The sequence below is a fragment of the Arvicola amphibius genome, chromosome 17 (genome assembly GCF_903992535.2).
Source record: "Arvicola amphibius chromosome 17, mArvAmp1.2, whole genome shotgun sequence".
In the NCBI taxonomy this organism is placed as follows: domain Eukaryota; kingdom Metazoa; phylum Chordata; class Mammalia; order Rodentia; family Cricetidae; genus Arvicola; species Arvicola amphibius.
Window position 1 is genome coordinate 24,536,493 of NC_052063.2, and position 16,583 is coordinate 24,553,075.

The window sequence follows — 16,583 nt, forward strand, 5'->3', positions numbered from 1 at the left end:
TATCCTGTATGAAAAGGAGAGGGGACAAATGGATGGAGAGGTAAATAGAACCTTAAAGATCCACAGGAGCACCCTCTGGTGGGTCATGTAACTTACGGAGTCCACAAGGAGATCAGACAGTAATGGATAAAACATGCTTAATTAAAGGCTCCCATACGCCCAGCGTTGACAGTAGGAATCTGTAAATCGAAGTCCAACTGTCTGAGTAGAGTGAGCTCAGACTGTTGAAAGCCAGAAAATGGAGCCTTAAAGGCAGCAGGAAGGAACATGTAATGTTTTTATTAGATAATACTAAAGATTCCTAAAAGTCCCAGGACAACTTTAATGAGCAACTCTGGCAACATTGCAGGGTATAAAATGGACACTTAGATTAAAATAGCATCCAGAAGAGTAAAATCCTGGCAATAAATGGAGCTAAGATGTAGAAGACTTGTGCGAAGGAATTTTGATAAGACACAAGAAGTAGAAAGACTGCCTATTCCTAGACTAGAAGAGTTCAAATCACTACAATGCAGTGCTACCCCAGAACAGTCTATAGAAATGGAAAGGCTGATCCTCAGACTCATGTGGAATTGGGAGGGTCCCTGCATAGATAAAACAATCTTTGTTTGTTTTAGGGCAAAGTTGAAGACATTTCCAAAGTTTATCACAAAGCCACAGTAACCAAAGCAGTCATTTGGATAGAAGGATAGGCATGGTAGATAGGCCAGTGGAAGAAAATGAGTCTAGTTGTAAACCCATAAAAATCACATTGTAAGGAGCTGGACAGATGGCGCAGCAGTTAAGAACACTTGTTATTCTCCCCGAAGACCTGGGTTCCATTCCCAGCACCCACATGGCAGCTCCAACCACCTACAATTCTAGTTCTAGGGCATCTGCACCCTCTTCTGGCCTCCTCAGGTACTGCATGTATGTGGAGACACCCTCAGGCAAACACTCATATACATAAAATAAGTTTTCAAAGAACGTTTTAAAATGTATTTTTGTCAATGATTTCTCCCACTCCTTAGAAAAATAGTAGTCTCTTGAACAAATGGTACTGAGGCGAATCTACCTGACTTCTACTGTACAGAAAGTCACTTAGAATAGATCTATACATAAAATGAGATGTAAGACTATACAATTCTTAGAAAACAATCTAAGTCATCATGAATTTGTGTGTGAAAATAGATTCTTAATAAGACATTAAAATCATTAATAACAACAACAACCAGAGCTAAACTATGGGTGACAGAGAGCTGGCTGGACAGTTAAAATACTTGGTGCACCTATAGGAGACCTGGTTTGTTCCCAGCACCTACGCAGCAACTCTTAGTTGTCCATAACTCCCATTTCAGGGGATCTCATGCCCCCATGTGGCCTCTCCCTGCAGCAAGGCACACGTGTGGTCCATACAGAGTTTCAGGCAAAGCACCACACACAAACAAACAAAGCAACCTTACTTAAGCATCATCAAACAGCTGATGCCATGAAGAAGGCAGAAGGACAAGTTACAGAATGAGGGAAATCATTTGCTAATTGTTTATCTAACCATGTTTAAATATCCAAAATATTTAAGAGTCCCTGACTTAACAAAAGACATCCTAGTTCTTAAAAACAGGCAAATGGCTTGATTAAACATTTCTCCAAAGAAGATACATAAATGACCAAAAACACTTAAAATTGTTAATATTAGTATATGAAATGCAACCCAGAACCACAATTAGTTTGTCTCATCCCACTTAATATGAAATTAAAATAGAAAATAAAGTGTTGGTGAAGGTGTGGGGAAACCAGAGCCCCAGTACATTGCTGATGAGAATGGAAAACTTTGCAGCCAATGGGGAGACACAGTTTAGCAGGCCCTAAAAGAACATATACTACAAAATTACCACGTGACCCAGCTCTTCTACTCCAAAAGAGCTGAAAATCAGAACTGGAAAGGTAACAGTATTGATTGCAGGATAGTCACAGTGGCCAGAAGAGAGGAGGAGTGCAGGATCCACTAGCAGGAGATGCATAAACAAAACAGCTATTCATAGTTTATTGTTTATTATCAATAGTACATGATTAATAAATATATCATGTATTTGTTAATGAGTTTACCTATTAATAAATATTATTTATGCATGAAGTAATTAAATTCTGCTCCACACTACAACATGGACAAACTCTAAAGAGCAAATATTCTACGGTTTCCAAGTAGGCAAATTTTCAGAGTCAAAAGGTAGATTACAGTGTCCCTGCTACCTGAGGAAGGAGAGAGTGAAGAGCTAGAGAATCTGAAGATGGGTACACAGCTTTGTGAAATAAAGCTTGTGATTCCTTCCTCCTTTGCATTTAGGTTTTAAGTTGTAGACTGGTGACCAGAATTACAAACTATTATTAGTCTACAGTTTATTATTCCACAGAAAATTTAATCCTACTTAAATTAAATTACATTTGAATCTTGTGCCTACACATAGATGTTTTTAGTAAGCTTAGGTGTACTGCAAAATAGTAGTATATTTTCTGTTTACCATAAACTGCCTAAGTATACCTAACATCATCTAATGGAATGTTTTCTCAACGCTGCTGTTGAAAACCCTGGTGATGCTATGAGAAAGAGATGCAGCAGTTGGGAGATGTATTTGTTTTAAAGGTACCAACCTAATAGCCTCAGCACTGCTCTGTGAAGGGGAGGAATGGGAGGGAGATGACTTCATACATTTCTTCTCTGTAGTCTCTGTACCCAGTGAGGATCAACTAAGAGAGTGGATTGCTAAGTACAGTGCATCTTTCTTGTTAAATTTCGTTAGATTGTTTGTGCTTTGACTCCCAAACATCACGGCCATCAGTGCTGTTGACATTGTGCAGGTGGTTTAGCTGCAGGACAGTACAAACCTGCATAATATGATTTTTTTCAGGTTAGTGTTCCAAAAATGAAGCATAAACCAACAAGACAACAGAAGAAGGTGGCAAAGGGCTACTCCTCCCCAGAGCCCGACATCCAGGACTCATCTGGAAGTGAAGGTAAAGATGTTTAGTGCAGACTGTTGGATGGGAGCAATCTTAAATTTTTTACTGTGCTGTTAGGAATATGTAAGTGGTTTTCAAATGAAGTCAAGAGTGTAAGAGTCTGTAAGGAGACAGGAATCAGGTCCTTAGTTTTTAAACCTTAGTCTAAAAACCTTGAGAGAAAGATCTGAGCAAGCCTAGGAAGGGAATGAAGCTAACAGCAGCACTAGAAGTTGAAGGTCCCAGAAAGCTGAGTTCTTCAGATCTGTGCCAGTGGCTAGGAGGAGAAGAGAGTATTAGTTTCTCAAAATGAATACAGGTCTTAAATGAATTATTTTTGTCTGTTTTAATGAATTAAAAATAAAACTGATTCCACAAGCTAAGTAATTTAAAGTACTCTGTGCATTGTTCCAGCTTTGATTTGATATGTTCAGACTTTATAAACACAGTGTTTATTTTAATAATCTGTAGGCCATTCAAGCCAATGTGTAGAAAATTTTTATTAGACAAGTTATTAAATTCATCTATAGACTGTGACCACAACTTCAATCTAAATGTCTTTTAGCTCAATCTGTAAAGCCAAGTGCACGAAGAAAGAAGGGAATCGACCTGGGAGACATTCAGAGCTCCGTTGAGTCTATAAAACAGACACAGGAAGAGATTAAGAGGTAACATGTTCTGACAGCGACCAGCTGTTTGAGCCCAGAGGAGTAAAGGCCCTGTTAGGGAAATCATGCGAACTCTACATTTTTATAACATTGTAAAGTTTAAAAATAGAGTCCTTGCCTCTGTTGCCTGATGTCTGAAGCTTACAAAATTCTTCCCACACTGAACTAGCTAGTAGGGGAGATGGAGTTGTGAGATTTTTTTTTCTGAGGGTAGAATGTTTTATTGCTAATAGCATGTTAGGAACGTAGCTGTGTTGGATGTGGAGGCCGGGTAGTTTTGAGAAAGCTGACGGACGTGCTTGTTCTTGCGTGCATGGCTGATGTGTAAGTGTAATGTGTCACGTCTTAAAATACCTCAAGTACCTGTACTGCAGTGGGTAAATGGTCACTACCTGAGACCAGGACTGTCCACATGCACGCGCACACACGTCACTTCATGATCTAGTGCCTAATAGTTACTAACACTTAACAGAAGATCCTGGAGGAAAGACGTTCCTGTTCCTGTTCCATTACTTAAACTAGCTACATGAACTTTTTAAATGTTCAGTATTAAGCCTTCTTGCTTTCTATGCATGGATTAGTGTTGGATATATGTTCAGGGCAATTAAATACAAGCAATCTTTCTCTGTTCTTGGAGCTGCTATTTTATCTCCAGCCACATCGCTGTTCCCTGGACCTGCCCTGCCCCATGCTGTCCTATGAAGCTTCTCACATCGACCATGCTATGTGTATGCCCATATCTGGACCACTGCCCTTACTGCAGCAGGCTTCACAGATTGCCCCTCTTTCCTCTGTGGGGTGCACACCTCTGGTCACAGCACTGGGGGGCAGAGACAGGCAGATCTCCAGCCTGGTCTAGGCAGAGCATTCCAAGGACGCTGCAGAGCATTCCAAGGACGCTGCAGAGGTGCTGTTGTGTGCTGTTAGCCCCCACGGGACTGTAGCTCCTTCAGAGCAGACGGAATGACATGTGCATCTTGGCTATTATCCTGCCTTAATTAAGCCTTAAGTTGGTGTCCCCCCCCCCAAAAAAAAGTGACAGTGATTCATTCACAAGTTGCTTTTAGCCAAAAACATTTAAGATGTCATGAAGATGTTATATTTCATGACTAAATTTACATTTTTGTAGCATAAGAAAGGCTGTTGAATATTCTTCAACTTGAGAGGAAATCTGTTGCATTTTTTTCCCCTTGGAGAATTTACAGTTTTTACTCCACTCTTGTCTCTCAGTTAAAGATAAAAGAAACCTAGGCAACTAAGAACAAATACTTTTCTTAAAACCACTGTTGTAACAGAGATGATAATATATTTTTGTATCATTATCATTAAACTGTGCTAATTCTGTTTAATATGTCAAAGTAAATCAATCCAGTGTACTTAAAGCAGATTAGCCCGAATCCTGGCATCTCTGGTCTTGGTTAGAATAGTAATTGATTGAACTAGTTACTTGAGGTAATGTAGTTAGACACTTTGTGACAATATAGTAACTATTATAATGATGTTTTGTGCTAACATTTCTGAGAAATAATTATGAAATTTATTGTTGCTTATTTTTTAGAAATATTATGGCTCTTCGAAATCACTTACTTTCAAGTGCACCTGCTACGGATTATTTTCTGCAACAGAAAGACTACTTCGTCATTTTCCTTCTGATTTTGCTTCAGGTCATAATAAACTTTATGTTTAAATAGAAGTTCTCAACAGTTGACTCCGTGAACTGGAAAGATGAGCCTGGGACCAGTTCTGATTGGTTTGCTCTGTAGTAAACACCGCATTTCTCAACCAGACGGACAACTAGGAGATCAATGTAGAAGTGTCTGCCTCCTTTCACGTCTTTTATCCTTCACCCAAAACAAGAGCTATTCTATTTGATCATTAAAATTGGCTTTGTGTTAAGTGCCAGAACACTTTTGTGAGACTGTGCCTACATGTGCGTATGATAAGCCCACATGTGTACACAAGAACTCTTCCCTGACAGTAGTGTCTTGCTCTGCCGTATGTTATGACATATTCTGATACCATTGTTCATGACAAAATGCCATCATCTTATAAATATGTATAGTCAACTGTTTTCTTCAGGAGACTGGCATACAACTTTAATTAAGGAATTACAGTGGGAAATGATAGATATATAATAGACATACTATGACTAATTCAGTACATTATGCTGTTAAAACCATCTCCAAGGTATCTAGCTCAGTTGTCTTAGAAACACCAAGAAAAGTGTGAGTGGTAAGAATTAATATATCGTGAGAAACAAGTAGAATGTTTTAAAGAGTTTACACAAGCATTTCTAACTCCTAGAACTTAATGTTGCAGATATAGGTGTATCGTACTTATATATACACACACACACACACACACACACACACACATATATATATATATATATATATATCAATATTAAAGATTGGTATGTAGCTACATGGATCTGTATGTTACAATCCCACCTTAAGCACTGACTGACAAATGATCAAGTTTATTTGCCATCCTTTCCTGGTTTTAAGTCAGCTGGCCTAGGATGTCTTCCAGACGTTAGTGTTTATAGGGTATGTGAAACCCTGATAATTTAGCATTTTCTTTATGAAAAACATTTTGGCATTCATTTCGACACTAGAGTGCTCAATGAGAAAATAGAAGAGAAAAATTCTGATATTTTACTTCTGAAGCCAAAAAAAAAAAAAAAAAAGGCAGTAAGAAAAGACACTGCAGTGGCCTTTATTTTAAAAACATTAAAATCAGTTTGCTTACATGTGCAATAAGTTGAGCATTTGAGAATATCAAGTTATGAAGTTTATCACCTCCTTCCATCGTCCCGTGGCAAGCTAGTTCTGTACGAGTCCTTTTGTTCCTGCTCAGGCGAGTCTGTTCCTAAGGGTTTTTGCCTGTTTCTTCAGTTCAATATTTTGACTTTTTATTATTGTCAAAAACAGTTCTTTAAAAGGTAATTAAGTTTTGGAACATGTCATGAAATTTATATTTCTCCAAACTACAGGTTTCAGAAAGGTTTATACAGTGAAAAACTGTGAGCGAGCTGTTGGCATAGCTCCACCTGCCTTCAGCTAAGGAGAGACTGAGGTGCAAGTCAGTCAGCTCTGTGTGAGGGATACAAAGCCAGAGATGGCCACCACAGTGCTGAGACCACATGGAGCTGTCTTCAGTACCTGGGTTTCCATGAAAAGCCATCCCCACGCGGTGTTAGCAAAACAATGCTGTTTTTCATATGAAAATAGTTTAAACTTGTAACAGCTTAAACAAGGTATACCTGTATCCAGTATTCATCATTATGGAGTTTTGGGTCATATTTCATAGTTGTCAATATATTTTTTGTATTCATATTCTACTACCAATATTATGCTCAACTGCCTATTCATTGATGTGATATTTTGTAAATATTGTACAACTTGATCTTTATATGATTTTAAATTAGTATTAATTTATATTATATATAACTTAATTGGTTGATCGCTAAAAGTTGTTTCATCGTTAAGCCCTGAAATGTTCAATTGTTGGTGACCTTAGGGCTCTGTCTTACTCCTTTGTATTGTTTCATGTGTTTGAACAGGGCTTTATTTGTATTGATATCTGAGACTGGAAAGGTAATTGTCTTGTTTTTTTAATTTCACTTCAGAGCTGATGTTAATGGGTCCTTACCCAGGAGTCAGAAACTAATGAACAGGGTGACTGTTTCTTATACACTAAAAGCTTGCGTTCAGTCAGATGTTTCTCTGACGCTTTTAGTGGTATGAGTTTCTTTCTGTGAACTGAACCCAAAACTCAGGAATTGCTGGATTCGTATGTAAGTTCTTAAACTCGTGTATAATTGACCTTGAGTTTAGCCAGACAGTGTGGCTTGACTTTGAACATTCTGACCTGAGGGTGATCTCTATTCATAAGTGGATTCATAACGTGTGTGACTCACTGTTCCAAAGTGTCTGAAAACTCCACATGGTTTCTCGGGTTTGTGACTCTATGACCACTTTTCTTCATTTATCTAAAACATTATTTTCTCACATGAAAATTTAGATGAGAAGTAATAATTACTGGCATTTTCATTTTTTAGTTGTTAAATGTCTAGCTGTCCCCCATTCAGTGAGATGTTGCTGGCTAGAAAAGAGAGCAGTGGAGCTGTAGTGTGTGACAGCCTACACAGTCAGCGTGTGATTCCCGTCGCTACTTCTCTTATATGACTTAGAAAGGTACAGTGGTAATCTTTGTCACAGCTCAGTTGACAACTGCATTCCATTGAAAAGTTGGCCTTGTAAGATACAGTCCTCATTTACTATTTTATGCTTTTGTGCCTTTAAGGAAATACTTTTCTTATTTTGTGTTACAGAATCTGTTCAAGGTGTCTGTAGGCTTACTTGTCATAAGAGGGTCATTCCTCTGTCACTTCATCTCCTTTTCTATAGCTGAGGAATATGTAAACAGTAACGCTGTACTTTTATAAGGATTTGTCTAGTTACCTATTTCAAATATATTCTTACTCAGACATCATTAAAGTAAACCTGTCAGATTATTCTGAGTATTGTAAACAGTGCCTTTTTGATGGAATTCACACTGTTTTGAGTGTCAACTCGTGCCATATTCACAGACTTGTGGAAGGCAGTTTTAACTTTTTGAAGAATATCTTCATCAAAATTTTAAAAGCAAATGTATAAAATTTCATTTTTTTCCAGTGTTTAGCATTTCTAGTCAGCAGTAAATAGTTTTGTTTTGCTTTTTTGTCTTATGTACAAGGATGATGGCATAAAATGAGCCATACATGAGTCTGCAGGTTATTTGGAATTATGTTAAATATAAATAAAGAAAATATTCATGTTTATATCAAATTTTCCAATTTGACCTATAGGGGGAACCTCCCATAATTCAATAAGTTTACATTTCAATCTCTTTCTTATTTGACTAAGTGTATAAAGAGATTCCTTAAAATGTATGACCTGCCACCACTGCATAATTTGGTTTCATTTTGTTACATATTTTGTGGGTTTAGTATATCCACTTTTTGTTACAATTATGATACTATTTTGTTACAGTTTTTAAGTGAAGATGGACTTTTAAAATTGTACAGGACCAGTGTCTTATTAATAAGATTAGCATATTTAGTAAGAGCCACAGGAAAACCTTGACAAAAATGAATGTGTCTATACTCTGAGGTATTTAGAAAAATTAGCCTCTTCATTTGTCATGAAAATTCTTTCAGTACCATAATATTGCAATTCTTTATTTGAAAGAAATGCCATGAAACATTTGAATGATGAGCCACAGACCTTCGGTTGGATTTACTTTCACTTTTGGCATGTTAAATACACATTTAATTTTAAATACATCAGTTAATGGCTGTTTATAAAGTCAAGCACTACCACTGGTCAGTTTTGTATGATAGGCTATAAGTGTGTTGTTACCTGCAGTGTAAGTATAGCACACTGCTGAATTCTCTTAAGGTGCATAGTTAATGTATAGATAGTCACAGGCGGTTTTGTAATGTATACATTTCTAATCTATTATTCCTAACCTGTTATGTTTGCAGAGAGAAAAGAATTTTTCTAATGATCTGTAAAATTATGTTAACTTCTACAAGTAGGTATTCTAAATAAACTTTTTAAAAGCAATCTGTGATCCAATGACTCCTGATATAATGTAGTAACTAAATTCTCTCTTTATTTTGCTTTGTTTGGGGGGTATGTGTGCAAAAGATGGGTACAGGCTTGACAGGGATTTAACAGAATCCCTAATGTATGTCTTACTTGGCACTTCATTTTCTTTCTTTTTTTTTTTTTTTCAGTTTTTATTTGTTAGGGTTTATTTTTTTTTTTCCTCATGGTTTATTTTTTTTATATTTAAAAATTTCCATCTCCTCCCCTCCTCCTCCCCCTTCCCTCCCCTCCTCCTCCCCCTTCCCTCCCCTCCTTCTCCCCCTTCCCTCCCCTCCCCCATTTTCTTTCTTAAATAAGTAGTTATTATACATAGTTCATACATTAAAAATGAGGCTCAGAGTTTCTAAATGACCCCAAGAACTACACAATAAGGACGAAAGCAGTCTCTGAAAAGCTACAAGTGTTTTGAATCATGTCTACACAGTGCATTCAATCAAGTAGAACCTTGATTGTAGTATTTAGATATTTGAAATAACTCACTACTTAAGTCTATATATTAAGATAATGTCACGTGATGAATACAACCAGGTTTAAAAAAAGCATTACCGTTAAACATTGAAATGTTTTCCCCTCCAATCACCTAAACCTCAGAAAAGTTTTACCTGATTTCCTCCTCCTTTCTTCCCCTTCTAGCTTACCCCTCAGAATTTATTTGCTACTTCTAGAAATAACAGGATAACCTACAGTTTTATTTTTCTGCATGGGAATATGGAGTAGGGGAAAACCTGTTAAACATCAGTGTGTATCTAGATCACTTTTCTGCTAATATTGACATGTTTGTTCTGCATTCTTGTGGATATAACAGTCCAGGAGTGATGGTCCGCCCTAAGAATGTTGTGAGTAAATTGACAAATTCTTGATTCTACTGGCTCTGAGTTAGAGACTATACAAAGTACTTTCTATTGTACCCACCTCAGAAATGTTCATTTTTAAATATATATAATACATATATGAGGAAATCAGGGACCACAGAAGTTATTTTCTGAATGTCACGGATGATCGACTGGAAGGACCTCCTCAAAAGCCTGTGTTTTAACATGAAACATTTCTGCTTGGGGGTTGTATGCAACACACAGGGTTAATTTATATCGCTGTGAATAAAAGGCAAACGTCTATCATTTCTGCCCAAGTGGTTAAACTAGTCGGGGTGTCTTAGACACCTGAACGCAGTAAAGATAGCACACCCCAGCGGAACTCAGCCTAAAAAGGGCGGTGGCCAATCTCCGCGGCCGTCCAGCATCCTAAAATCACGTGCGTGACGTCAGGGAGAGCGGTTAATACAGTGTGGTCCCCGTAGGAGCAGACAGACAGACCCGGGACGGGGACAGAACCCGCGGAGTGCAGACCTAGCAGCGCGGTGAGCGCAGGATGGCGTCAGGAGACACCACTGTCACCCCAATCTCCGCGGGCGCCGGGCGGGTTCCATCGCGTCGCCGAGCCCAGCGGCTGCACTTCCGGCTTCCTCCCCGCCTCTTCCGGCCCCGCCCACCAGCGGTCCGGCTCTTCCTCCCTCAGCTACGCAGAAGCGGTCCGCGGGACCCGGAATCCATGGCGTGTGCGGGGTCCGTGACCGCGGCGCTGCGGGTGGCTGAGGTGCTCGAAGCCATCGCGAGCCGCTGCGTGGGGCCCGAGGGCGGGCTAGTGTTGTGTACCAAGCCCACCGGCGAGGTGCTGCTTAGCCGGGATGGAGGCCGCCTCCTGGAGGCGCTGCACTTAGAGCATCCCTTAGCCAGGTACCTCGCGCCCCCTGCCGTCCGCCAGGCCCGCAGTCTCCCTCGGTCTCTATCATCCCTGAGACCGGGGATCCTGGGGGGGGGAAATAATGATCTTATAAGACCAGTGCACACACGGGGTTAGCGTGCTGTCCAAAATGACTCGTCCCGGACCCCAAACCTCATCAGCTACCTAGAACATTTCTCTTTTCAGCCCCTGGGATCTTAGGATAGAACAAAGTAGCTTAGAAAAAAATAAAGATAAGTCTGTGTGTCAAAAAGACGATAGTCTTTATGTCTGTCTGAAGCTTTTAACTTTGCACCAACGTAGAAAATCTGAGTTACTTTTTTCCCCCTCCCTATACAGGATGATAGTGGCGTGTGTTTCCAGTCACCTTAAAAAAACAGGAGATGGTGCTAAAACATTTGTCATTTTTCTTTGCCGTTTACTCAGAGGACTTGACGCAATCAGAGAAAAAGATCCATTCACTCCTGAAAATATTCAAACCCATGAAAGGCACTGGAAAAACTGTAGTCAGTGGAAATCTGTTTCCCAGGCTCTTCTAATGTTTCAGACACAAATACTAGACGGTATTGTGGATCAGTATTTAAGCAAGCACTATTTGTCTGTCTTCTCTTCATCTGCTAAAGGAAGAACACTGCGCAGGCGCTCTTTAGAGTCACTCCTAGAAGCATATTTTTGTGGACGAGTGGGACGAAACAATTGCAGATTCATTTCGCAGTTGACGTGTGACTACGTTCTCGAGTGCATGGCTTGTGAACATGGGATCGAAGTGTTTGAGTTGATGGACAGCTGTTTTTTCCAGCTGAATGTTGGTGTCTCAGGCCTTCCTGTTTCCTCTTCTAGAATTGTGGACGGCCTTGTGCTTCACCGAGACTTCTCTGTGTATTGCCCAGCAGATGGTGACATTAGGATGGTGATGGTCACAGAAGCCCTCCAGCCTCCGTTGTCATCGTCCAAATCAGAGTTGATGCTAAATTCGGAGGCACAGTTTCAGGCGTCTCAGTGTTGGATCGTGGAGAGGACGGAGGCAATAATGAAACATTTGCAAAGTCAGAATATAAAACTGCTCCTGTCCAGTGTGAAGCAGCCAGACCTGGTTGTGTACTGCGCAAGACTACATAGCATATCCGTGGTGGAGTGCTTATCAGCTGAAGAGGTTTCTCTCATCCAGAAGATTGCCGGCCTTCCTCCTTGTGTTCTGCCACAGGTCACTTCACAGGGTGAGATTTCGCATACGACTTCGGTGAAATTTTGTAAGCCCCTCATCCTTAGGTCCAAAAGGTATGTTCATCTTGGCTTGATGAGCACACGTGTGTTCATACCTCACTGTATGATCCTTTGTGGACCGGTTCCGGGTCTTGTTCAACAGCATGAGAGTGCTTTGCATGGAGCGTTTAAGATGCTCCAGCACTTGTTTACCGACCTTGACCTAAATTACATTATGCAAACCGAGGATCAGTGCGACTCCAGTCCTCCTGCTTCTAACAGTAGCAGAGACAGTCATCACCTGCCAGAAATTGGTAAGTCTCAAGACATAACCGTAAAGAACAAAAATAAATCGGAAAACACTCAAACGTATTTAAAAGTATATTCAAATCTGGTGGCTTCCGATACAGAATTAGAAAGGCCTGTGCCATGGTCAGCACAGAAGGAGACACCAATAGATGCATCTCCAACAGGTGATACACGGAAGTGCTTGTCTCCAGAAAGAAACTGGATAACTGATGGCCATGAACTGTCGATTGAGAAAAATTCCACTGGAAACCCTACAGCAGAAGACACTAGAACAGAAATTTCTCATGAAAATGTACAGGCCATAAGTAATCCTGGGAAAGGGTACACGTTGCCGGTGATATACAAGTCCCTGGAGGCATGTACTTCCCGGGGTTATTGTTCATCAACTATCCCAGCGGGCTGTGTTCTGCCAGTGGGTGGTAATTTCGAGATCTTGTTGCATTACTATCTTCTCAACTATGCCAAGCAGTGTCGACAATCAGCTGAAGCCACGGTCGGTACGTTGATAGCTAATGCACTTTTAGGCATCCCTATAATCCTTTGCAAGCCTCAGAAGGGAAAGGCCAGCTTTCCACACACATATATACGCTCTCTCCACGCACTGCAAACCAGTCAACCCGTGGTAAGTGGCCAGTCAGGACTGGAGCCAGTAGCCGGGAAGTACCAGTTACTAACTTCAGTTCTGCAGTGTTTGGCGAAAATACTAACCATTGATTTAATAATCAATATTAAGAGACAACCTCAGAAAAGTAGTGACGAAGATTCAGAAGATGAACTTTAACACTCCAAGTTTTTTTGATGCTCCAACTTCGAATCGGGGAACAGGGAGAAGGCAAACTTGAGGACCTGTGGTTAATAATGCCCGGGGCCCACTGGCTGGAAGGAGAAGAGTGTGGAGTCCTCGGACTGTCCTGTGTCCTATACACACACATTCACAGATACGAACAATAAATGTCAGGAAAAAAGATTTATTCAACTCAAACTAAAAATTAAAACAGACTTCTGGCTGACTTTCAAGTCAATCCAGTCTTTAAGTACATTGAGTCCCAGACTATTTGCACACAAATATCAGTTCTAGGGAACAAAACCTGGCTAAAAATGTCTCTCTCCTGTTATATACCTGTCTCAGGTCTGTGTTAGCCTGTGTCTAAGGGAGTGTGTCTGTATATTTCCCTTTGCTGTATTTTTTCCACTTCATTTCCTTGAACTTTCTGTATTTCCAGGTCATGTCATCTCCCGGTTTGAAAAAGGTTGTTTCTCACCATGATATAAAATGTTATGCTTTATTTAAAATAGTTTTTCTGTGGGAAAAATTTTTTAAAGCAGTAAATAAAAGTCCAAGTTTCTCTGAAAGCATTTGTGTGTCATTTAGTTAGTTTCTGGTGAAAACGGTTGGGGGCTAGGGAGATGGTTCAGTGGGTAACGCATTTGCCACCCGAGCCTGGCACCCTGAGTTTGAAGGGGAGAACCGAATCCACAGAGCTGCCCTCCAGGCCCCACATGTACACTGTGGCACTTTGCATGCACACGAAAAGAGTCAAGTTTCCAAATCTGCACCTCTGACAATCTGTTCAAAAATGACGACGTTGTAAATTCACCTTTCATAACTGGAAGTTAATGCCAAGAAAGATGGGAAACGTATTCTTCCTCTTCTGGCTCCTGAACTCTGGTAAGCATTTAGTGCAGTTGCATTAAGCTAGTATTTGTATTTCTTAGTTTTGATGTATTGGCAGAATTCAATAGCAACCAATAGTTTGACAGTTTTTCTAGTGTGAATTGACAAGCGTCTGCATGTCACTTTAAGAGCTTCGGGGTGCAAACCACAGTTCCGTACATCTAGTCACAAATAAGAACGGTGTCTTCTACTTTCAGTAATTCCCTGTAACACCCAAAACTGTGTTTTGTTTACACCAAGTGTTTAAATGTGTGTGTTAAGTAGCAGAGTGTTATCACACCCATTCCCCAATACCTGTTTCTAGCTTATTCAGTCAGTAGATCCCCACTGTGCAAATACTAGGTTAGATGCTGGCTCTACTCTGCTGTCATGAAGTTTCTTCAGAGGTTAATGGATAGAGCCTAAATACCCTGCGGGAATGGTCCTGACCCTCCCTGGGGAGGGGTCAGCGCTTGGCAGGCTGGGAGTTGGAGTCCAAGTGCTTGGCAATTCCCAGGACAGGGGCTGAGGTGACACTTCAAACTCAATATTACATTCCAGACTCTTTAGATATAGGGGTGTTAGAGGGCTGGGGTCTCACTTTTGACCAAACACTAATGCTGCCCTCATAAATAAATAGCCCCCATAGTCCTCCCAGTTCTCCTCCAGGGGTCTGTGACCACCCCAGCCATGGGTATTGGGTAAGTTTACAGCACTGCATATGAATTGCCTCCCACTGAGCAAGCCTTAAGTCCAATCAGGTGGTTGCTTAGTGTAGGAGGTCCTTTTGTTTATGTGTTGCTTTCATTGGTTAATCAATAAAGAAACTGCTTGGCCTGGTAGGGCAAAACTTAGGAAGGCGGAGAAGACAGTACTGAATTCTGGGAGGAAGAAAGCAGAGTCAGGGAGATACCATGGATCCACGGCTGGAGGTAGATGTGCTGAAACTTTTCTGGTAGGCCACAACCTCGTGGTGATACACAGATAGATAGAAATGGGTTAAACTAAGATGTAAGAGTTAGCCAATAAGAAGTTAGAGCTAATGGGCCAGGCAGTGTTTAAATTAATACAGTTTCTGTGTGATTATATCGGGTGTAAGCTAGTCAGGTGGCCAGGAAAAACAAGTGGGCCCTCTCTCCATCAACAGTTGCTGGTTACCCCAGGGATGTAAATGCCACTGTTGCACCCTTAGGAGTAGCTTGCTGTGTGGGTGATTGTTATGGTTTGTAGGCCTTACAAGCTGTCACCCATACAGATGCCTGTGTGAGTGTGTATGTTGCATCGTGTGTGTTGTATGTGTGTGCTTGCATCTTAGTATGTTCATAAGATGTGGTGATCAAACAGGATGTGACATCAGGAAATTATTGACATTGCCTATGATCATAGATGATAGTGACTTGTGAATTGGCATTGTTGCAAGGGGAAATAAAACTTAGTTATGAAATAGTGTAGTAAGTCACTGCCACCTGCCCCTCACCATTTATTCTTTATTACCATGCCACACAATGGCAGTCCTGTGTATCAATGCCCGCCTCACTCCATGTAAGCAGTCTTGGCCACTTAGGCACTCTACCCCAGTTCCGTTCAGCCCGAGACCTGAGAAGCATGACCATCTGCTCACAGACATGTAGCCTAAAGTCCCTAATATTTAGAGACTATCAAGGACACAACTCTAAATGGTTCTGGAACTGACAGCTCCAGGGAAATTAGATGTCTTCAGCTTTCTTGGGCATCTCCACATGCTTGCATAAACCCACAAATAGATACATAATTTTAAAAATCTTTTTAAGAAAAATCATGGTAAGGATGCAGACATGGTATAAATTTGGTAAAAACAGCAAATTTGGAAGCCTTCATGGTGGCCATGGTTGTTTCTGAAACTTCATTAGATCCAAGAGTTCCCACAAGATAAGTCACCTGGTGATGGGCTCCCCACTGTCTACATGATGAGAAAAAACAGGGAAGGAGTTGACAGTAAAAGTGAGAAAGAAAGAAAGAAAGAAAGAAAGAAAGAAAGAAAGAAAGAAAGAAAGAAAGAAAGAAAGAAAGAAAGAGAAGAAAAGAAGGAAGGAAGGGAAGAAGGAAAAAAGAAAGGGAAGAAAGGAAGGTAACAAAGACAAAGAAACAGAGGACAAAGAGGTGTCAGAAGGAAAGGGAACCTTGAGAGATTACCATGTATCAGACCATTGCTTGGTGTCCATCTGGACATAGAGTAAAAGAACAAGAACACAATCATGTTCTCTTTTTCATTCTCACAAAATACCTAAGTATTCATGGATCATATGTGTAATTTACTGGGCATTTACCATGGGTTTGGACCCAGGCTCAAGCCTTTCCAGTATAATGACTCATTTAACCTTCAGAGTTACCCTGCCT

At 40.4% G+C, this 16,583-nt stretch overlaps 2 protein-coding genes across 10 annotated transcripts in view; both read left to right on the forward strand.

The window, feature by feature from the left end:
- Positions 1-5,337, forward strand: part of Osbpl8 (oxysterol binding protein like 8) — a 126,394-nt gene extending 121,057 nt beyond the window's left edge. For all 9 annotated transcript variants that reach the window (XM_038314591.1, XM_038314590.1, XM_038314592.1 and 6 more), the window contains 3 exons: positions 2,886-2,991; positions 3,542-3,644; positions 5,203-5,337. In XM_038314591.1, the coding sequence (XP_038170519.1) occupies positions 2,886-2,991; positions 3,542-3,644; positions 5,203-5,335 (342 nt within the window). In that variant the 3' untranslated portion in view covers positions 5,336-5,337. The remainder of the gene's footprint in view (positions 1-2,885; positions 2,992-3,541; positions 3,645-5,202) is intronic.
- A 5,157-nt stretch (positions 5,338-10,494) lies between these two features.
- Bbs10 (Bardet-Biedl syndrome 10) lies at positions 10,495-13,906 on the forward strand. Its single transcript, XM_038314900.1, has 2 exons — positions 10,495-11,034; positions 11,381-13,906. Exons 1-2 carry the CDS (start codon positions 10,670-10,672, stop codon positions 13,332-13,334), a joined length of 2,319 nt encoding a protein of 772 aa, XP_038170828.1. The 5' UTR covers positions 10,495-10,669; the 3' UTR covers positions 13,335-13,906.
- Positions 13,907-16,583: the final 2,677 nt, after the last annotated feature.

What these genes read in the sequence shown, in the direction of transcription:
- Bbs10 (XM_038314900.1), top strand. Translation starts at nt 10,670, where the DNA reads ATGGCGTCAGGAGACACCACTGTCACCCCAATCTCCGCGGGCGCCGGG. An exon ending in TTAGAGCATCCCTTAGCCAG is followed by an intron (nt 11,035 to 11,380) that starts GTACCTCGCGCC and finishes CTCCCTATACAG; the next exon opens with GATGATAGTGGCGTGTGTTT.